The 23,212-nt window shown below is 38.5% G+C and overlaps 1 protein-coding gene across 30 annotated transcripts in view; it reads left to right on the top strand.

Moving 5' to 3' along the window:
- The window catches only part of scrib (scribble planar cell polarity protein), a 91,496-nt gene that overhangs the window by 32,947 nt on the left and 35,337 nt on the right, over positions 1–23,212 (top strand). For 25 of the 30 annotated variants that reach the window (XM_053510691.1, XM_053511678.1, XM_053511610.1 and 22 more), the window contains exons 2-13: positions 12,918–13,035; positions 16,085–16,163; positions 17,418–17,507; positions 17,741–17,797; positions 17,971–18,034; positions 18,808–18,882; positions 19,898–20,042; positions 20,426–20,544; positions 20,665–20,864; positions 22,130–22,296; positions 22,385–22,515; positions 22,629–22,757. In XM_053510691.1, the coding sequence (XP_053366666.1) occupies positions 12,918–13,035; positions 16,085–16,163; positions 17,418–17,507; positions 17,741–17,797; positions 17,971–18,034; positions 18,808–18,882; positions 19,898–20,042; positions 20,426–20,544; positions 20,665–20,864; positions 22,130–22,296; positions 22,385–22,515; positions 22,629–22,757 (1,374 nt within the window). The remainder of the gene's footprint in view (positions 1–12,917; positions 13,036–16,084; positions 16,164–17,417; positions 17,508–17,740; positions 17,798–17,970; positions 18,035–18,807; positions 18,883–19,897; positions 20,043–20,425; positions 20,545–20,664; positions 20,865–22,129; positions 22,297–22,384; positions 22,516–22,628; positions 22,758–23,212) is intronic. The other 5 variants (XM_053511914.1, XM_053511757.1, XM_053511835.1 and 2 more) reach the window with 1 other exon arrangement.

Below are 23,212 nucleotides of genomic sequence, written 5' to 3'. Positions count from 1 at the left end.
AGTACCAGTTCCTGAATTATATGTTTTTGATACTAGTTTTGTAAGCACCATTTTAATAAAACAAACAGGTTTAAATATAGTGTAAAAGTTTTCTTTCAGAAACCTGCCATTTTTTTCACCCAAACTCTTACAGCATAATAATAAATGAACCCATTTACCACAACTCAAAAGTGTCTGTTAGCAGTGTTGTGCAAATCTTTACAAGAGCTAGCTCAAAGTTCGACAATTCTTTTATTTTGAACTCCTTAAAAATGATCTAGTAAAGACTCTGAAGAACTCTATTCTTCCCTCGATTCGCTCCATCTGTGACTATTTTAACTAATAAAAGAAATAAAGAAAATAAGAAAAAGAGAGAGAGAACTTATTTTTCGTCCCTCAGAATATTAGCAACATTATAAATTAGTGATTGGTGGAGCGAATCGAGTGAGGAACAAAGAATCACTGTTTAATGACTTAATTATTTAATAGTCTTCCAGTGTGTTCCTCCCCAACACTGTCTACAATATCAATAAATAAAAATGTGTGAAGGCTCAAACAATGTGTAAAGTTACATGAGGATCCCAGTGTGCTTTGTTTGGTCGAAGTGGCGTTTGTAGGTTCGTTTGCTAAATGAAACGGTACTTTTACTTAAATCCCTGTCATCGCGTCATCTTCAGTAATATGAGAGGAGGGGGAGATTATTTGAAGGAGGTTTTTTAAACATTAAGTGCACTTGACTGATGAGAAGAAGATTGATGAGCAACTTCCAGCTCTTAAACTAATTATTAAGAAGTTTCATAAATTTTGAACGTATTTTAAAATTCATTTAATCAGCACGCCGTCTGCTTACTGGCTCACTGAAACTGATAAGACATGCAATATCAACAATGACGAGGCGTTTTTTCCATGCAGCTTGGTCGGTCCCATAAATGTATTGAAGTTTGTTACTCTACAACCTGCAACCAAATCAAAGCAGTGTCTCACAGGACTAAAGACATCAGCTCACCTCCACAGCTGGTTGAAAATGCGAGGTAATTAAATCTGTAACTTTTTGAAGGACAGAGCAAACAAAGGTTGTAGGGGAAAAGAAAATAAATCACACTTAAACACCTGTGCTCCATGTCCCAATGTACATTTGTTTAACAGTTTTGGGTCATTCTCAGACTTGCAGTTTGTTTTAGTTGAACTGTTTGAATCCTGAGAATGTCGTATTTGTTGAAGTTTGTGGGAGTTTTTTTTATGCCAGAGAGCATTTCAGAGATCCTATTCCTGCTCCTCTTGGCAACTGTGTTGGGTACAGTCAATAAATGTCTGCACAGACATACTGTATATACAACCCCTGATTACCTTGTGTACATTTAGACCCATACCTTAATTTTTTCTTCTTTAGTTATTTATCATAAATAGTCCACTTATGCACTTATGCTAACTGCATTTCATTGTCTTTGTGCTTATTATGCTTATACTTTGCATAATGATAAAAATGTTGAATCTAATCTACAAATGAAACATGAGACAATCCACATGGGGTGTGAACAGTCTCTGGGTGCTGTTTGGATGCGCGTGCCGAATAACATGATTGATTCAGCTGGTGATGTTTCTTACCTTGTCTGCATTTGTGCTCGCCCTTTCATCTGGAGATCACGAGTTTGATTTCTGGGTGATGTTGTAAACTCTCACAGCTGGAGGTCTAGAGAGAGCTGATTGGCCGAGCTCTCTCAGAGGGAAGGGGTGAGAGGTACTTAGTGCTCCCACATTAATCACGGCTCTACAGCCAATCAGTGACGTCTGTGAGCTCACACAAGTGGAAGGAGCGGGTAGCGCTGTCCTCCGAGTGTGTTACTCCGCCCCCATTCGTGCGTGATAGAGCAGTTCGAAAAGATGCAGTCGGCTGGCGTCACGTGGTTCGGTGGAAACACGTGATAGTCTTCGGCCCTCTCGACTGAGTGGTAGTAGTAGCCTTAATGTGGGAGCCCGTTAGTGACGGGGAGAAATTGGACATGACTAAATTAGGGAGAAAATCAGGGGAAAATCTCCCCCCCCAAAAAAAAGCTTGTAGCCTTAGTATTATATGGGGACCTCATATGATTTAGAAAGTCCCCCTATTCACAACTTTTCTCATTCTGCACATTGTATTGTTGTATGGTGTAAAGTGATGATGTACAGGAAACAAAAACCTTAAAGAAAATTATATACGACCCTGCCAAACCCTGGCCAAAGCACAGACATGCCGATTCACACGGGACTAATATTAATCACAAGACCTCGTTGTTTGGAGAATTATGGTACGCGATCAGCAGGGGATTTTTTTACTTTGCAAATCACTGACGCATCCGGGTAAGCTCACAGACCAACCTCCACAATTATTCAAATTATTAAAAGGTCCCCAGGTAATACTAATCTAGCGTGAAAAGGACAAAACTATAATAAGCTCACCTGTGTGTGTTTGTTTTGGGGGTCATTGTTACACACCGTGTAAAAAATGTGCATTTTAAGTCAATCCTGTGTTACTAATCATCTAACGTCCAAAAACGGCTCCTTTTTATAACTTGAGACATAGTACCACAAAAAAAGTGAACTAATGCGACCAGTGCTTTTTGTATTTTGCAAATCTCTGCTTATAAATGTGATGTTTGGATTTTTTTAAGCACTTTGGTTTGGAATGAGTCCTTCTCTGAGGCCTCACTCCCAAGCCTGTCTAGAATCTGTCCTGAGCAAGTGTGAAAACTGTTTGAAACCTGTCTTAATATCTCAGCCAACTGAGGAGCTGTAGGCAGAAAGTCTGGTGAGGAGTTTAAAGCCTGGGTTTCATTCTCAAGCCTGCAAAAAAGCTTCTGAGTAACAAGCATGGACATTGGAACAGTTTTATTATTTTTTTATTGCCCAAAATTTGGAGTTTTCCTTTTGCCCAAAACTTTACTCATTGTCTCTTTCTTGCTGTCTTTTCCATTTTGCTTCACTCCTGTTCTGTTTTTTCCCCCTTACTTTCCCCCACCATTGTTCCTCTTGTCCTCATTTCTCATCTTTTGAATCTTTGTACCCCATGTTTGATCCTCACTTTATTTTTCCCAATCTCTTCCATTTGCCTGCCCCAAGTCCTTTCTTTCTATTATTCCACCGGACAAAGGGGGAACTGGACTCCACATTATGGCTGCAGGTGGGAGGGCCCTCATGTCCTCCTCAGTGATTGACAGCAGCGGCGATGCCCTACTGCCAAGACACAGGGAGAGAGAGCAGGAGAGGGGAAGTGGGAAAAGAGGGAGGGATAAAGGGAGTTCATTCATGTGAGGGACTTTGAGCGTAATCCCCGCTGCTCAGTGTGTGAAATAAAAGGAAATCCCTTCTTCTACTTCTTCCTTCAGAAGAATGTTAAAATAATCTTGCTTAAAAATAAATAAATAAGTCCTCACAGTGCATAAAGCTTCTGACCAAACCTGAGTTTTTGATAGGAGCTTGCTTAAATATTGTTGTGAAACAAGAACATTATTTGGCATGATTTAAAAAAAGAAAGAAAAAGAAAATGCAGTGCCAAAATACGCAACTGAGACAGGTTTATTCCTGCGTTTTAAGTGATTCACGATGTAATATAAAGATACCCGGCACCAAAACTTTTGCCACTTTGAATAGATCACAGTGTAACGCGATAGCAAGAGCAGTTATATGTCCTGCATTCATTATAATAGAATGGCTGCATGCATACCTGCATTTGAAAAGAAGCTTCTCTCGAGGCGATTGGCCGAGTTACTGAGTTACTCCAGCCCCCTCCCTCATCCCCTAAAAATATTAACAAAAGCATTTGTTGTTTCCGCCCTTCCCCCCGCGGCCGCTCCCTTACTTCCACGCTGTGTTGGGGGTGAACGGGAGTAGTGTGTGAGTGAGAGTGAGATCAAGAGGGAGGAAAGAAGTTACTGAGTTGTAAACTGGACTTTCACTATTGACCTATTGCAGCGCAGTCAGCGAGCGTGGAGATTTGGAGTGTAACAGACGTGAGCAGCTCTGCTCTCTTCATCTTCCTACATTTCTGTGAAATAAGAGACAGAGTTGTGCACTCGTTCACTTACCTGCATTTGGTGTGGCTTCTCACTTCTCGTTACAGATTTTTTTTTCTTCGAATCCTTACCGATTATGTTGTAATGTTTTGATGTCTGATGGCTTGTGATTGAAGTCGCTGACTGAAATTCCTACAGTTTTGTTCCTCAGCCTCCAATAACGAAAGTGGACTTTGTTTTAATTTAAACAGCTTTCCTTTAACACGAACTTCCAGCTTCGCAACACACAGTATGTCTGTCTGCAAATCAATCCCTGCTATATCTCTCTGATATCACCCAAAACAAACTAAATGAAAGAAATCCCAATGTTGGATCAAAACGGACATTTCCTTTATAATCGTTGAGATCAAGTCACTTATACAAGATGCAGAATAGGACACTCAAAAGCTACGTGCAAATTTTTACTATCTAGAGAAAATCCACCACAGTGTTCACCGTGCAGAATCGTTCTGTCAGTCAAAGCATATTTTATTTTATATATTATATATTATTTTACTCCTTTGCGTAACTCGTTTTATTCTGTTGACACAAGTTTTTAATTTCAATTTAATTTAATTTTAACAAGCATTTAATTTCCTCTTCATAATCTTTTTTCTTCTTCTTTAGTTTTAATATTGAATAACAAAAACTGACTCTTGCTATAAATATAGCAGTAGAAGCTGCCATGGCGTTAAAAAGGAAAGAAAGATATCACTCAGAATAATTTGATTCCTTAAAGCTGCTACGTAAATAAAACTGAATTTAGTATGTCTGTAAATGAAATATTTTTCTTTACTTAACATTTAAATGCTGTGTAACGTGTTACTTATTTTTTTTTAAATGTCATGTCTTGTTTTTTAAAAATATTTTTACTGTCAACCACACTGTAGTCCAGTAGGTTGCTGTATTTCTTCAACTCCACATGAAGACGAAACAGTACTCTTGCAAAATATGAGTATTTGCATAAGAGGCTTGTATTTTCTGCCAAAGCTGTGATGTATTTATTTTCTAAGGAATTAATCAATTTTAAACCATTTAACATTTGTTAAATCCCTTCGCCCCAAATAAAATCGTCTGAATCAATCCTCATTGGGAAAAAAGAACCATCGCTTCAGTTAATTTGATGCACTAGCGAAAGAATGATTAAAATGCATGATTGATTAAAGCACACAGAGGGTTGTTACTGCCTTATGGAGGGGTATTACACTTACCAGCAATAATAACAATAATGTAATTATTAATAAATTAAACATTTATTCCATTTTAAGCAGTGAAACAAACACAAGACAAGTTAGTTCCTGTTCGCATTTTTACTATAATGGGTATAAATATCCCAGTGTTTTATGGTTCTCAACTTTTTTTCTTTTCTTTTTTTTTTTAAGTTAATAAGACGAGATCTGAAAATATTTCTGTGGACGACCTCTTGCTAAATGATACTCTAAAGCTTTTTTTAAGGTAATATAAATTTAGCAAAGAGTGTTGGGCCAAGCATTTGAGTTTCAGCCAGCTACAAAAAACTAATCCACCCCCTTTTGGCCAATCAGAATCATGTATTCAACAGATTCAAACAGATTACACAGCGACACCGTGGGAGTTTCAGGCTAGTTGTACGGCGCACACGCTCGCGGTCTGCACCAGCCTCCTCGCTCTCCTCTCTGCACATCTGGCAGCCATTAAGCAGAAAGCTGAATATGTGCAACATTACTCATGACACCAGGTCTTGTCGGTCCTGCTGACTTTGCAGCCCGTCTTTCTCTCTCCCCTCTCTCTGGGGATCCATGCTGTTCTCTCTCTATCTCTTGCTGTCTCTCTCAATCTCCTGCTCACTTATCATTGTCAGCCTTTCCTCCAAATTTTTAAAAAAAATGTACTCGCAAAAGTTTAAAAAGAAGAAGCTGACGGGTGTTTCGTGTCTTCGGTTTGAATGCACCGCGAGGGTCACTGCAGTGTAAGCAGTTATTTCTACAGCCTGCTGCTCTGAACTTTACGTGACCTTGAACAGCTAGGCAGAGGAAGGGAAGCACTTCTAGCAAAGAGAAGTAAAAAAAAAAAAAAGAAAGAAAAAAAATCTCACAATCATAGTATGTCACAAAAAAAAACAACCTTAATGACGTGGCTGATGCTAAACCATCTTTTGTAAAAATACCCAAGAAAGTCATCATATGATTTTCACATCAAATGCCAAACAGTATGCTGAAAATGCTAATGTATTTGGCTTGATTGTTGCATGCTTTTAAAATTCTTTTATTTTTTATTTTTATTTTTTTTACAATTAGCTTATTATTATATCAAATACATCATGTTTTGTGAACCATGTGTCCTGACGCAGGATATGTCGTAAGTCTGTTTTCTTCAAAATCAGAAGTTTTGGATAATAAAGTGTACAAGTGACAAACATGGATTCAAACCCCTGTTGATGTAGGCGTTATAACTGTGACACCTGATTTTACACGGACATGTCAAAGGACAAACTTTCTGGGCATTTAAAAAATATTCCCTCACAGTTCTGTCAGGAAAAAAGTGAGAGTGTGAAAGAGGTTAGCAGTCTTCAATACTTTTAAGAGCCCTGTTTATTATTATCCTCGTACTGTAGATTGATATCAGCTTTTTTTTGTTTTATTTATTGTATTAATTTCAGCACCTTGATATTGAATTCTGATGTGATTGCTACAGTAGAGCTGTTAATCATGGGTCGACAGTAATCAGGAATGAAGTCTCCGTTTGGATTTGGATAATTATTTAATCGCAAAATCGCTGCAGTTTATTGTTGGTAAAGTACGCTTGGTCAAAAATTTATGCAGAATTTCTAGGTTTTTCTGATTTATTTTATGATTTATTATCATCATTTGTTCAATTATTTGCTGTTAAGCTCGATAAATACTTTTTAATAATTTTTTTTTACCATTTTATAGTGGTGAATTACAGTTAAAATGTATATAAAAATTATCACTGTGTTGGTAATTGATAAAATCGTAATGCGCTAGTAGACAATCGATTCAGTTCAATTCGATTTATTTTTAATTAATGTATTCGGATTCATGGATTCAACAGCAGTAAAGTTTACTGTATGATTTGCCTAAATCAGCTGTATTTCTTATAGGTATAAAAATATTCAGAACTACAAGTATCTAATAAGCATTGAAATATCTTTTAGTTTGTGGTGTTGATTTTTATTTGATTAAAGACATGACTCTAAACTTTTTTTTTCCCCGCCAGTGCTGCTCAGCACTCCAGACCAGTAGGTGGCAGTATCGCTAATGAAATCAAAAGTAGATGAAGCAATGCTCTGTCCAAACGTAAAGGATGGATGCAGTTTGCATTTCCTGAGAAGCTCAGTTATATATTGCGCTTCTTCTGTGGTTCAGTTCATGTTTCACCAGAATGACTCCCAAGTGTTCGCTTATTATTATTATTATTTTTTTTTAAACATTCCTGCTTGTGTCCACGTGTGTATAGGGGCGGATTATTTGCTAAGATTGTTTGTAACAAAGTAAAAAAAAAAAAAAAACTTTTAACATTGAAGCAGGACATTTATAAGACTGTGATACAGAATCGCAATCGTCACCTAGTTATCGTGATTATATTGTATCGGGTAATTTCCATTTTTTTTTACAAACGTTTTTTTTTTTAAGTTTGTCTAAATAGTTAAAAGGTGTGAATCGATTCTGATTCAAAAAGCAACAAAGCAAGCAACAAATCAATAAAATTGTGTATTTAAGTAGATCGCACAGCTATAAACTACAAAGCACTAAACAAGATGCGAAGATTTTGATAAGATGAAGTGGAAAAAAAAACACCCTACACAATACACACCCTACACATGACCTTTATTGGGAAATGCCCCGTAGTCCTGTCTTGGGACAAATTGCTATTGATGGCATTTAAAACCACCTAAAACATTACACACACACACACACACACACACACACACAGTAGTCAATTATACAGTGGTTTTAGTTGTAGCTCCATACTGTTTGACCCCAAACCACACCATTCTGAAGCTTAAAGTATTTGATTTCAGTTAAAGATGTGGGAAGAGCCGGTGGGGTTTTCACATGATGATGCATAGCAGGCGTTTATCATTACACATCATTTAGTTCCTGAGCTGTTAACACTTATCTCTGGTTTGAAGGAAATGTGACTTGATGTCCTTCAGAAAGAAGCGTAGACAGAGTACAAGACGTTTAAAGTAAAAACTTCACACGCAGTGATGTGAAAAATAAATACATGCAAAAAAACGTATCTAATTGATTTTTAAACAAGTTCATGTCCTTCATTAAGCAACCAGACCTGCGTTTCAGAAGGAGGAGAACGGTTGGGAACGTTTATGTGTAACCCGTGTGTGTGCGCGCGCATATATACATATATATATATATATATATATATATATATATATATATATATATATATATACATATATATACATATATATATATATATATATATATATATATATATATATATATATATATATATAAAAGAAGTCAGTGTCAGAGCGTACGGTCGCTAGCTCTCCAGACAGTTTGGCTGCGCTAGTGAAAGGGACTCATTGTGTTCACATATAATCAGCTCTTCAGTGGAGGGCTTCCTCCTCTAATAGACCTCATCGCCTCGCAGCCAGAACGCAAGCTGCTCCACAGACAGCGGTCAGATTCTCTAACGGTCATGGTCGGCCATGCAAAATGCCATAGAGACGGGGGGAAAAATAAAACACAAAATACCTCATTCCCAAAAGTCATTATTCGTGTTTTGGGTTTGAGCACCAGTAGCAAAGATGTGCACACGAAAACAGAAGACATAAAAAAATCTTTGTTATTATTAAGTTGTATCCGTGCCTGAATATGTTTGTGTGCATATCCGCATGTCTCTCACATTTGGGTTACCCAGGGTTCATGTTTTGTTATTTGATCTGCATCACCTGCCACAAGGACAGAGACGGAGACGACCAACTGCTTCCCCATGTAATGTCAGAACCAGATGCACACTTAACCAAGCCAAGGTTTTGATCTTGGTTTTAAGCGCATGTTTCAATCTGCACTTTACCCTCTCAGAGACCTTCTGTTGTTTGTACTTCATCTCCTTTTAGAGAAGAATCGTGCCTTTGTGGCTATTACTTGTCACAAGGAGCCACTAGATCTTCATCCTCCTTTATCTGTGCCTGTATATCTTCCCGTATTCAAAGAACAGCCCTGGACGTTCCCACATGCGCTCAAAACATTTTGACATGGCGTACCAGGCGATGTGAAGCACGCTGAAATCTTTTGGACCGTTTAGCTCTAATACACACTGGACGCTCTGTTGGAGGAGGTCTGGTTCTCAAGGAAGAGGACGTTACAAATCAGCGCCGGTGGAATGCTCTGAATGCGAATGCAGTACATACATGACCTGCACATGTGTATGAAACTATAGTGACATTAAAAGTTATTAACAAACCCTAACTCTTAAGCCCCCCTGAAATTTGCCTGTTAATACCTGTTTGGAACAAACAGACTATGAAGGGGGAAAACGTACCCCCACATGGGCCCAAGTCCAACTCAATCTTGTTCTGGAATTTGATACAAGCCTGTTTAGAGGAATCTTGGCGCATGTTTCTTTGCAGAAGTGCTTGAAGAAGTAACTGCTCTTTTCAAGCTCTCCTGTGTCACCGTTTTTGGGTTTGGGTTTGACCAGGTTGCTTCTTAGGCTACGTTCTCATTACAAGCCAATTCCAAGTGACCCTCTGATGATTTTCCGACTCTAACATGGATACGCCTGTCCTCTGAAACGGCATGTATGGACACACAGATGCGTCTTTCCTCATGCCATCTGGGTAAAAGCACACGTCATGAGTTCATTTCAAACAATGGATGCGATTTTCGCAAAAGTATGCTTGGAGTTTTGCTTTGGAGGACAGCCAGCAGTTAGTCAACACACATGCATCACACACACTAACAAGTGACACGTCTCACACTTTACGCGCACAGACGCACCCACACGTCTTACACCACACTGACACACCCACACGAACACTCACGTGTCAAACACACAAACATCTGGGGTTTAAATGATTGAGATCAAACAATTTTTTAACATTACACAAAGATAACCTAAGTTAATAGTGTGCAAGTTTTTGGGCAGTGCTCCCAGGAGGCGATGGCTTTTCTGAGGTCTTAACATGCATAAAAAACACACAGGTTGGTGTGGTGCACCCGGGAGGCAATGGCGCGAGGTGCTTGGGCCCGCTCATTGTTGCTTGCAGCTATTATTGCATTGTAACAAATGTTTATCATCACTTGCAAATGTCTTTGTGTTTTTGTTTAGTGATTTCTTTTCTACGTTCTACAACAATACTGGGGATTTCAAAACTATGAAACAACACATATGGAACTGGGTAATTGTGTAACAACAACTACTAGTCAGTTATTTTAAGACATGAAGGTCAAACCTTCTGGAATACTTCTTGCAGGAACAGTATCGTCTAGTGCTTTTGCAAATCCCATCAAGCACCACAATGAAACTGGTTCACATGAAGATCTCACCAGTACTGTTCAAAGAGATTAACTGTTCAAAGAGATTACTCTACATTTCGGATGCCTTCAGAATTGCTTTACTCTATAGAAAGTATTAAAAATCAGGATCGACAATTGATTTAGACAGTGATCTCAAGCTTAGTAAAGCGGTAGTATAGTTTTAGTCGACTCAGGTGTGGTGTTGCTTCTGTGTGAAGGGTCATTGTCCTGCTGCACCACTCAGTTACACTTTGTTCAGGGTCAGTTCTCATGGACAGACGGTCTGACAGGATCCTTATCTCAACAACAGGTCACTCGGGTGCTGTGCAAATATGTCGCAAAATGTTCCCATACCATCACACTACCATCACCTGTAGGTACGACAGTCTTACAGTAAAATTAATGCTTTATTGCTGTTCGCCAGACATAAAGAAATGATCGTCCTTATTATTCCAAAATGCTTTTTAGTAAATGGCATAGTAAATGATTATTTAAGTTTTTTTGTTTTCCTCCCCCTTGGTGAACACTTGTTTTCTTTTTTTGCTGATCCTTCAAGCAGCCTGTTTTTGGGTTGTTTTCTTTCTTTCTTTTTTTTTTTGCTGCCTTATTGTTGAGTAATAAATATCGCCCTTAGCTGGTGCCAGAGAGAGTTACCATTCTTTTGAAGTTTTTAATGGCGTCTTTTGAGACTTCCTGGATAAAGTGCTGCTGTACTCTACCAAAATTTCTTCAAGGTCATCCTCGCCTGGGAGGAGTTACTCTTGCTCCAGGTCTTTTCCATTTGCACCGTGTGGTTCAGGAGAGTCCAAGGAGTTTCCATAGACTGTGGTGTTTTGTGTCAGTAAGAGTCGGAGTGCACTCGGGATCAATATGCCGTTATGATATTTAAGCTTTAAAAGGGCTGCTTGCAGTTCGGGTTTCCTGTGCATCTAATTATAATTTTTCTCATGAATTAATTGATTTAATCATTGCTTTTACATTTCTTAATGTAATCAAAAAAATGTTCAATGAAGGTGAATAGAAGGGAGAGGGGGCTAATACTTTTTCCATTCTATCGTATATCTGCATACTCCCATTTGCACATGATTAAGCGCTCGTAGCAAAGTATAATAAAGTGCATTTGCACAATTTCATTTTCGATGCGGTTAAAGCAGACAACACGTAAAAAAAAAAATAATAATAATAATAATAAATAAAACTGGTTCACAGAGACAGGTTGTTGGAAATGGTAGAATTTTTCGTTTTGTGCCGATCTCAGGATATTCCTTTCTTGATTTTAATCCAGAACGTCGTCACAAACATACTTTTAAGCCCACATGTATCATACAGAGCAGGTCTTGGAGCATGTGAATACCCTATTCAAGATGAACCAGTACTTTATGTTGGACTCATTTTCTTTTAAAAGCAGCTTTTTTTTTATTATTGACTTAATCAGAGTCTCCTCTGCTGTCTCATCATTGCGTCTTTCCCATTTTTCAGAGACATACTCTCCAGAGAATTTTTTTCATTATTATTATTATTATTATTATTTATCAGGTGGTAAAACCGATACAAAGAGTAGTGTGTGAAAGAGTTACAGACAGAAGCGAATAGCAGATGATCTGATCATGTTTCAAAATAAGACACTCCGATATGTAAATGAATAATTTTTAATCCTTTCTGTTTGGGGGTTGAGGAAACGCTCAGGCCGGACTTTTGGGGAAACACTGATCTAACGCATGGCTGAGCCATTTCTGTAAGTGTGTGACTGAAATCCCCCGTTCAAGTTTGTAATCGGCCCAATTGCATCGCCAACACCAGAAAGGTGATGTCATGCCAGTGCGGGTGTATGGACACGTTTGTGGTATTTACACTGGAGTACAGCACGCCTGCTCGGCAGATTCGGCACACAGTAACATTTCAGTACACCAGTCTTTGCCTGTCGTCATAGCTTAGCAGGAATGCTCATACATACATACACCAGATCCTTAGGGTTTGCAGGAATCCTCCTGTTCCACTTTACTCTTGACTTTATTGTAGCCATTACTGTTTTTTTTTTTTTTTTACATGTAGTAGCTGTCTCTTCTGATTCATGTGAGAAAAAGCTGCTATTTTTAGACAGACTATTAGCAGGATTGTGTTTAAAACGCATTACACCTCACTAATCATATTTTAAGAGATGAATGTATTGTTGGAATTCATACCCTCGTCTCAGACAATACAATCGCAGAACGATCGTGCTCTTATTAATCAGGGAAGTTGGGTCAAGTGCAAGTGAAGTGTAGGCTTTTCTTAAGTGTAAAAAAACCCCCAATAAAAAACAATACAAATGGCATTTGTGATTTTTGACTCGTCTTTAAATATGTAAATTAGTCATTTTTTAAATCTGAATATGCAGTCTATTGTGTTAACGTCATTTTTTTTTTTTCTTTCTTTCTTTAAGCCCTTCTTCAGACTCCTGAACCTGCGAAAGCTGGGCCTGAGTGACAATGAGATCCAGAGACTTCCTCCTGAGGTGGCCAACTTCATGCAGCTGGTAGAGCTGGACATCTCTCGAAATGGTACGCAGATCAGATACACACGTACAGGACTGTATGGTGCATACACTCATAAGATGTTATCGACATTGTGAACTCATTAGTCTGCTCTTTACGTAGGATGTATAGCTTTTGGTTACCCCGTGTGAAGTGGAGATGATGGCACATGTCCTCAAAACATATTTAGTTTTACAAACATCATTAAAACCAACATTTTCATAATCGGAAATTACTTCTGCAATAAGTTTGATTTGTTAACACACCCCCATGTTGCCCCCTTTAAAAGGATCTAATATCCGAGTCACTCTCATGCCATCTCTAGAGCCGTGTTGCATTCTGGGACTTTGAGGCCAACTTTTGCAGTTTCTGAAATCCTCCTGCAAAATGCTTTATATATATTTTTTTATATAAATTATTTTATATATATTATTTATATAACTTTTTTATACAACTTTTTTTATTTACCAATTTTTTTCATGTTCTATGCCTAATTTTTGCTGAATGTTTTTAGTTATTTATTATCCACCATAATTAAGAATATTTTTATGACTTTTGATGCAGCTGACATGCCATTTATACAAGACATATTAATTTGTTCATAAGCTACCAGTCAAGTATAAAATGTCAGATGTTTTGTTTGGACCATTGTCTATAATGACTAACAAGTTCCGTTCTGGGAGTTTGTTTGTAACTCTAATTTAGTCTAACACAATTAGCTCTACTGTACACAGTATATTACAGTACTATGTTCTTAAGAGTTGTGCTGATGGTTGAACGATTCATGAATGAGCAATGTTTGCAATTTTTTAATCTCACTGCTTTCTCTCAATTATTTTCACCTTTGTCACGTTTGTCACGCTATTGCTTTGCAGTACTTAGCAATACCAGTACCACTGCTTTTACACTTACTTGTGGACATCCTGTACTTGTACTGCACTTGCAGAGGGTGCATACTGGCAGTGGTTTTGCAGGTCGTGCCCTCAGGTTAATAATCCGTTCCCACAAATTCTTAAACAGTTCCCTCAGTTTAACAATCTGTGTCCTTAAATTTTGTAATCCGTACCCACAAATTCATAATTCCGTGTGTAACTGTTCTCCCAGACGAGTTCCTGTAATGTGCAAGTGTTGTCTTGAATAATTACTGTATGTACTATCTACTGCGGTTAAGAGTCTCATCACCGTACTGCGCTTGACTGTCAATCAGTTTTACACCCTCATTCACAAGAAATCTCATCACTTCCTCGTGTGTATTAAGAATTCTTTAAAATTGATCCATAAGTGCCCCTGTGATAATGCGTGATTTTATTATTATTATTTTTTTATAAACACCCCCTCCCGTACCAGTACTTTAGTTTCACTGCAGATTCGATGCACAATGTCCTCAACGTGACTTTGGCAGAATTAGACTCTGCCACTCAGCACATCGAGGGTGAGAGCGAGACTTGCCCTCGGCGTGTCCTTGTTGTTCCTCTATCAGAACCCAGAGTGCAAGCTGTGTCATGCATTTTATTCAAGATCCAAAGAACTTTATTAATCCCAGAGAGAAATTGCTTTGTCTTGGTTATACAGTTGCTTTAATTAATTTACCGGGAAAAAGAAAAAAAATTGATTAGACAAGGAAAAAAATAAAACTAAAGAAATAAAAATGTAAAGAAAAATAACAATAAATAGACGTAAAAATTTAGCACACAGGAAGTTACATATTGCACAAAAAAATAATGAATACACCGATATTACACTTGAAATGTAGTGTAAATGAAAAGAGAGCACAAATGTACTGGTAATCAGATATTGCACTTATCTTAAGTTGTGGGAACTGTAGTGTCACAAAGTATTATTGAACAGCAGCTACTGACAGTCCCTATCCCGTAGTGAAAACCTTACAGAGATGAGTTGTATAATTTTTTGGCCATTGAGAAAAAAGATCTCCTGTGGCGCTCTGTAGGACACCTGGTCATGATCAGTCTTTGGCTGAAATTGCTTCTCTGGTCGGAGAGAAACTCTGTATAGCGGGAGAGAAGGACTGTTCAAGATTGTGTGTATTTTGGACAGAATACTCCTCCTCCTTGCCACGACATCAACAGAGTCCAGATCCAAGCCCAGGACAGATCCGGCCCTTTCAATGACCTTGTCCAGTCTGTTTCTGTCTGCTGCTTTCATGTTGCAGCCCCAACAGACCACAGCATGGAAAACGACACTCGCCACAACAGATTCATACAAACATCCAAAGAATGGTGTATTACAGATGTTGAAAGACCTGAGCCTTCTCAGAAAGTACAACCTGCTCTGTCTTTTCTTGTAGAGTGCCATTGTGTTAACTGACCAGTCCAGTTTGTTATCCAGATGCACTCTGATGCACTTATACTCTGAGACCATGTCCACTGTCTCTCCCTGGACAGATATAGGAGTCACAGGGGTTCTACTCTTCCTAAAGTCCACCACCAGCACATGTTGAGTTGTAGGTGGTTACGCTCACATCAGGAAACAAAGTCATCCACCACAGACTGGTACTCAGAGATATCACCGTCCTTAATACATCCCGCAACCACGCAGTCAGCAGAGGACTTCTGTAGATGGCATGACTCTGAAGCTTCTCATGACTTCTCAAGCACGCTGCCTCTTACAGTGTCGTTGAGTTTTTTTTTTTTTTTTTTTTTTTTACTTACACTTTTATCTTTTCTCATTAGTTGATTACATTATCTCTGATTTACCATGTTGTTAGTAATTGTAATGACTGCAGAAGCTCTCATTCTGTAAACCGGACTGATGATGATGATGATGATAATCTTTTGAGGTTTTGAGTCTGGCTGGTTTCTGGTCAGTCTCATTTAATGGAAGGAATGTCCAGAGCGATCGCAGTTCATTAATGTCTTATAGCAATTCCTGTGTAATGTAATACAAGCATAGTTTCCTTTTTTTTTTTTTTTTTTTTTGAACATCTGGTATCCGTTAAAAACACCTAAAAATCGATTGTGACTCTTTCGGCTGTGCGGTTCTTGCTGACTTTTTCTTGCACCCAATCCCTCTCTCTCTCTCTCTCTCTCTCTCTCCCTCTCTCTCTTTTCTCTTCTAGACATTCCTGAGATCCCCGAGACCATTAAGTTCTGTAAGGCGCTGGAGATTGCAGACTTCAGTGGAAACCCCCTCTCCAGGTTAGCACCCCAAATTCCAATGCAAGTGTGGTGCAGTCTGCACGTGCACAACATGGGGGGCGGGGCGGGGGGGAATGGCGGCAAAACAAGCATAATGGTGGCGCAATTTCGGTTCCTAGGCTCAAAGCTGTAGAGTGCGTTTGGATTTTCTTGTATGGAGTCGTTCTTCACAAAGGAGCTACCATACACGATTTCTGCGGTTTTGACCGAGCCGGGAGTTTAATCCCGGTTTTACGAGACTGACGATTAATAGTAATTTTGAGTTATAGTAAGTTTGTCACCAGACTAAATTTTGAACGATTTTCTCAGCGTAGTGTGATCGCACACGCCTGTGTTACGTGCTGTTGCTTAGCCCCACCTCCAAAATCGAACTTTTTGAGACACACCTGTCCGCAGTGCTTATAGAAAATAATTGTGTAGAAATACAGGCGTTCGTCTCTGAAGTCTCCATGCATATGGTGAGATGAGCGCGGGTAAGCAATGCGAAGGGCGAGCACCTAAGAGAATTATAAATTTACATTTTGCTAAAAAGTGTCCTTTGTGTATGGAGACTTTCTGGACACTCTGAGGATTTGCAGGTGAAAAGAAACCGCCTTGAGTAAAATAAACACAAACCAGCGATAAAAATGTTTGTCATGGTTGTGTATGACAATTTGTTTAGATTACTTTTCTTTTGATTCTGATGCACAACCTTTTGACGTGATCTTTGCTCTGACCATTTCTTAGAGAGGGAAAAAAATGTGGCTTAAAATGCAGATTTATTTTTCTTTTAGCCAAATTTTAATTGTTTTGTGGATCTGTGTTTATTTGTCTGATGAAAATAAAATCTCCTCTCTTACTCTCTCCTCCTCCCTCCGCTATCTCTATTTGGCTCTTTATATCTGATTTTTTTTTTCTTTGTCTCTCTCATTCTTTCACCTTCTTTCTTTGTGTGTCTGTTTTTATTGTTTCTCTATCTCTTTGTCTCTCTCTTTCTGCCCCTTTCTGTTTGTCTCTTACTCTCTTTTGGCCTCTCTGACTGTATCTCTTTATCTCTGGTTGGCTCTCACTGCCTGTATGTCTGTCTTTTTCCATTTGTCCCTCTGTCTTTCTGTCTGTCTGTTTCTCTCTTTCTGGCCCTCTCTGTCTCTCTATTGCTGTCTCTCTCTTGATCACTGGTTGGTTCCCACTGCCTGTGTGTCTGTCTTTTTTCCATCTCTCTCTCTCTCTCTCTCTCTCTCTCTCTCTCTCTCTCTCTTACTTTTTGTCTCTCAGATTACCTGATGGCTTTACACAGCTTAGAGCACTAGCCCACCTTGCACTCAATGATGTGTCACTACAATCACTACCGAACGACATTGGAAAGTGAGTGTGTACACACACACACACACACACACACACACACACACACTTGGCTCTGAGTAGTCTTCATGCAGATGGAGAAGCCCCTCACTCTTCCAGGCCAACTGTCACACAATGAATTTCCCATCTGACTAACACACGTCTGTGTTCTTTCTCTCTCTCTCTCTCTCTCTCTGTCTCTCTCTCTACCTCTTTTCATTCTGTCTCTCTAATTTGTTGCATTTTCTGCCCTCTAGCTTGGCTAACCTGGTAACCCTGGAGCTGAGGGAGAACCTACTGAAGTCTTTACCCACGTATGTCCATGCTTTTTTAAAGTTTCTTTTGAAGCAGCTGTAGGCGTTTAAGGGGAGGGAAAAAAGCATATTGTGAGACTAACCTAATAAGATTTAAAAAAAAGAGAGAGAGATAAAAAGCATTGTGCATGTGTCTGTCTGTTTTGAATGTTGCACTCTCTGTGGCTTTGCAGCTCACTGTCCTTCCTGGTTAAACTGGAACAGCTTGATTTGGGCAGCAATCAACTGGAAGTATTGGTAAGAAAAAGCCGAACACGCTCTTTTGTTCACACACAATGTCTGCTACGTAATCAATTCTCTCTCTCTCTCTCTCTCTCTCTCTCTCTCTCTCTCTCTCTCTCTCTCTCTCTCTCTCTCTTTCTTTCTCCCTCTCTATATGAATAACTGCTGTCTTCATTTATTTATTAATTTTTTCTTTAAGTATGAGTTTTTTTTGTGTGTGTGCTCTATTTAAATCTCTTTTACGCCGTCATGGCAACACCCAGTAGTTGTCTCAGTGGGGCAGAGTAAACAATATGGGATCACACAAAGGCGTCGCCCAGGCAATGCCGGTGATGTAATCACAAAGCACTACCCACAATTCCATTTTGCATACGACAACATCCATGTCTATCACACCTAGCACCTGGGAGAATCGTCTCCCATGAACCTGAGGGTGTTAGTATGGTGTCATTGCTGGTGTCAGTCTCATTAAGGTGTCGGATCTCATTAAAAAGGTTGTTGTTATAAAGTGACACTGGCTTCCTGTATGGACACAGTAATCCAGCATTTTCCCGAAAACAGAGTTCTTGCGGTGCTGGTGGTTGGGTTTTCAAGGAAATAAACCAAGCATCAGTGAAACAAGTTTTTCATTAATGTTTCCAACCTCACATCACATCAATTCAATTCAACAGAAGTTTATGTTAAAACCACCACGTGTAGCACTCTGTCAGGTCGTCAGGCTGTTTAGATCACATCTCTCCTTCCCACTTACATCACACTTATTCAGTTTTTCTTTTTCCTCACTCTAGCCGGACGCACTAGGGGCACTGCCCAACCTCCGAGAGCTGTGGTTGGACAGGAACCAACTTTCTTCACTCCCATCAGTGAGTACATGCATTTCATTCATATTTATTATCAGGTGTTTTTTTTTTTAATGCACTTATTTTATCAGCTAATGGTGGTTAGCTAATATTAGTTTTTGGTACCTAATTCTTTTCTAATACAACAGCTAATTCTCACATTTACAAATGCCTGTAAATAATTTAACCCTCCTTTAGCATATTTAAATATTTATATAGAAGTCTAAAATGGCTTAAAGTAACTTTAGAATTGATTTTTTTTTATTATTCTTAGTTAGGGTAAAAAATTAAGTAAAAATTTAAAAAATAAAAAAAAATATTACTAAATTTAAAGAAATGTTCTTTAAGGACTGTCTTGTGTGCAAAAACAAACCTAATAATCATTGTAGCTATAAAACTTTATAAAATAATAGAATTTCATTATCACTTTCAACACTGGTGAAAATTTGAAACTATTTAAAATATATATATATATATATATAGCTTTGTTAATTTAAATTGGGTTTAATTTAAAACTGTTTTCTGGACAATATAACTATAAATATGTAATATTGATATGATTAATATATTAGGTAGGCTTATTAAAAAAAATAAAAGATAAAATAACTAGAAGCAGCTCATGTGATCTTCCAATCCTTGTTAGGACTTGATCTATAAAATGTGTAAAAGGGTATTATGCAGTGATAATACCATATTTAAAAATAATATTAATAATAAACAAATATACTATGCAGTATTGCTAGCAGTTCGATGCATGTAATGTATGCCTTTGATAATCATGATGGTATATTTTTGTCCCATCACTCACCCATACTTATAAATAAGATAAATTTGTGTTAATAAATATGTATATGTATAATGATAGTCTGCCAAATGCTGAAATGTAAATAAATGACAACTGTAACTGTAAGCATTGAAATTATGTTTTTAAAATGCATTTGTTCTAAAAGGCATCCACTGAAATTATTCATCAGTTGAATTGGGTCTTTGGCTACAAAAATGCTGATGCCTTCTGTTGCCACTTCCGTTTTTTTAACAGGACCTGGGAGGTTTGCGACGTTTGGTGTGTCTGGATGTTTCGGAGAACCGGCTCACAGAGTTGCCCTCCGAGATCAGCGGCCTCATCGCCCTCACTGACCTGCTGCTTTCGCAAAACCATCTAGAGGCCATGCCTGACAGCATCGGTTAGTCAATTAGTTTTCTGAAAGCGTTGGTATGAAAGACAAACATGTGCCCTAAAACGGTATTCTGCAGGTTTTAGATTTCCAGTCCATGTTAAGATAATGATTAGTAATTTGCTGTACTTAATGTTTGCGATGTTTTGTAAGCATCTTTAAATAATCACATGCCTTGTTGCTGCTTCACCGTGAATCTATGTACTCAAGATAGAACATACTGTACATGCTAATTCTGTAACTGCAATACTGCCCTCTAGTGGCAGTTTGTTTCTTTTTATTTCATGATTGTTGGATCATGTTCAAATAAGTGTTGCTTCCTTTGTTATAATATTTGATGATATTCGAAAAGTTAACTTAACTTAACGGCATACATCTTTTGTTGTGTACAGGCTCTTTAAAGCAACTGTCAATCTTCAAAGTGGACCAGAACCGCATGGTGCGTCTAACAGATTCGATAGGCGAATGTGAGAACCTCACAGAACTGATGCTGACCGAGAATCTGCTACAGGTAGGAACTGTTAATCTGCAAAATTTGATTAGAACACATTTAAGGAGGCTTTGAATAATCACCTAAGTTAAATAATCTTAATCCATGCTCGCTAGTCTCATTCTCCTTTCTCGCTTGTAGTCTCTTCCTAGTTCTCTGGGAAAGCTAAAGAAGCTGACCAACCTGAACGTGGACCGTAACCGCTTGAGCAGCGTCCCATCTGAATTAGGTGGTTGTGCCAGTCTCAGCGTGCTCTCACTTAGAGACAACCGTGTAGGCAAGCTGCCTGCTGAGCTCGCAAACGCTACTGAGCTACACGTTTTAGATGTGGCAGGCAACAGGTAAGGGCTACAGATACAGATATTTATTTACAGGTATAATTCATAATTACAGTAAACAAACTTATTAACCGAGAGCACCTGAAGAAGATTAGTTGTTTTTTTTGTTTTTTTTTCTTGTGATGCTTGTCAGGTCAGAGTTATGCTTGATTTCTTTTCCATGAACATAATTAAGATGGCTACCACTGCATAAAAACAAATGCCGGATGTTTGTGTGTATTTGGCACACAAGCATTCATTCGAAGCTTTCACATGTTGTAACATCAGTTTAAAAGACCAGGCCCCTTATTCACAAAACTTCTTAGGCCTAAAAGTTGCTCCTAGTCATAAAATTCTAAGAAAAGTCTTAGAATTATGACATTTTATTAGAATTTCCCCTTAAATTTAGGACTAAATTTTAGTAAAGATAAATATGATTGACGAAACATCTTGGCCCTTAAAAACAGGTCCTAAGGTAAAAGAGATAGAGGAGGACTTTTAAAAGGCTTAAGAGTTTCTATAGTGGAGGACAAAATGGTGGAAAGAAGTAATATTTCCTCAAACACTGAACATGAAGCTAAAAGTAAACACTGCTCTTCTGTCCAATTTGGTTTTCTTGTTTTTATACTTCCTTACTTCTCTTTTGGATTGTTGGCTATATACCATCCAAAAGAGCAACTTAAATATAGACAGACCTGCAATCATGTAAACTGGTAAAAGGTGAGCCATTTTGCTCCCATCAATCTAAAATGGTTTACAGGTAATAAAATCAGTATGGTAAATAAATATAGGAACTGAAATGTAGTGACTACTGTGTGGAAATTGGTTGGTTCAAAACACGTTTTCAACATTTGGCTGTTTAATTAACTTTAAGATATTTAGCCTATAACAGAAACTTTGCATAAAGTAACCTGATTATTCAATTTCATTATACACAAACATTCTAATTTCACAGTCTGTTCTATTATCATATATTTTATTTTCACAAAGAGCGCATTTTAAGACCTTTACAGGTTTTTGTATTTTCCTTACTCAGAGTTGCTCTAAGAAGTTTCTTAAATCACTTTTAGTCTAGAACTCCCAGCTAGGACTTTTTAAGCTAAGATAGGAGCTCTCGGAGAGAATCCTAAGAAGCTTTGTGAATAGGGGTCCTGAAGTGTGACTGCAGATGATGTTTTAAATGATGACTATATTGTTTGCCACATGTTGCATGTTTATAGTTGGTGATCTCCCCTACAAAATATGCGTGTTCTTCTTAGTTCTGCATTTCTCCTTGCCTTTCTGCGTAGGTTGCAGAACCTGCCCTTCTCGCTAGCCAATCTGAACCTCAAGGCCATGTGGCTGGCAGAGAACCAGTCGCAACCCATGCTCAAGTTTCAGACCGAGGATGACGAGCGGACAGGAGAGAAGGTCCTCACCTGCTACCTGCTGCCCCAGCAGCCTTCATCCAGCTTAGGTGAGGCTCGCCTCCTCGCGTTTCCGACACACTCTCACTCTGTAACAGACGTTCCCTGACTTTGTGTGATCTGTTTTTGTGGTATTAGAGAACCTGCTGCAAAGCAGTGTAGACGAAAGCTGGCCCACAGACACTAATCTGAACAGAGTGTCCGTCATCCAGTTCCAAGACCAAACCAAGCCCGATGAGGAAGATGACGAGACCGCGGCAGAGAGACGGGTGAGAGTCTGCTGATTGCCGTGTATTTGGTCTGATTTGTGTTTAAAATCTTTTACCATGTGTTGTACACTACATCCAGGGTAATTTTGGTCCTTGCTTTGTACTTGAACCAGCAGGGCCTGCAGCGGCGAGCCACCCCTCATCCTAGTGAGCTGAAGGTGATGAAGAATGTAATCGAAGCCAGAAGAAATGAGGCTTACACGGCTAAGCCTGATGAAGACCTGGACTCCCCGGGCACTGAGGTCTGTATATATATATATATATACATATATATATATATATATATACATATATATATACATGATCCCAAAGTTTTCATGCAGCATTTGAAGCAAAATCTGTCATGATTTTCCTTGCAACTATTACCACTTTTGCAACAAGTTTAGCTTTGTGCATAATTGCAAGGATTGGAAGGCCAGTATAAATTTTCTTAGATAAGAGCACAACCAAGAACTACACACGTCTTCATCTTCCTTGGTGCTAGTTTATTTTGCTGTATTTTTCTCATTAGATTTTCCTCCTTAAAAAAACTAAATAGTTGGCAACTTGAGTATGCCAACACATTTAAAAGCGCGCTGCAAATAGACTAAGGAGATCTTATTTAAAAACATCTCTGTAAATCAAACTTATCTCTTATAATACCATCTCATTGATTTCTTGAGTCCTTTTGATGCAGCATTTTTGGGCAGAGTGTTTG

Source organism: Clarias gariepinus, chromosome 1, assembly GCF_024256425.1.
Source record: "Clarias gariepinus isolate MV-2021 ecotype Netherlands chromosome 1, CGAR_prim_01v2, whole genome shotgun sequence".
In the NCBI taxonomy this organism is placed as follows: domain Eukaryota; kingdom Metazoa; phylum Chordata; class Actinopteri; order Siluriformes; family Clariidae; genus Clarias; species Clarias gariepinus.
The sequence above is the reverse complement of the archived record's forward strand: the minus strand, read 5'-3'. Positions and strand labels throughout refer to the sequence as shown.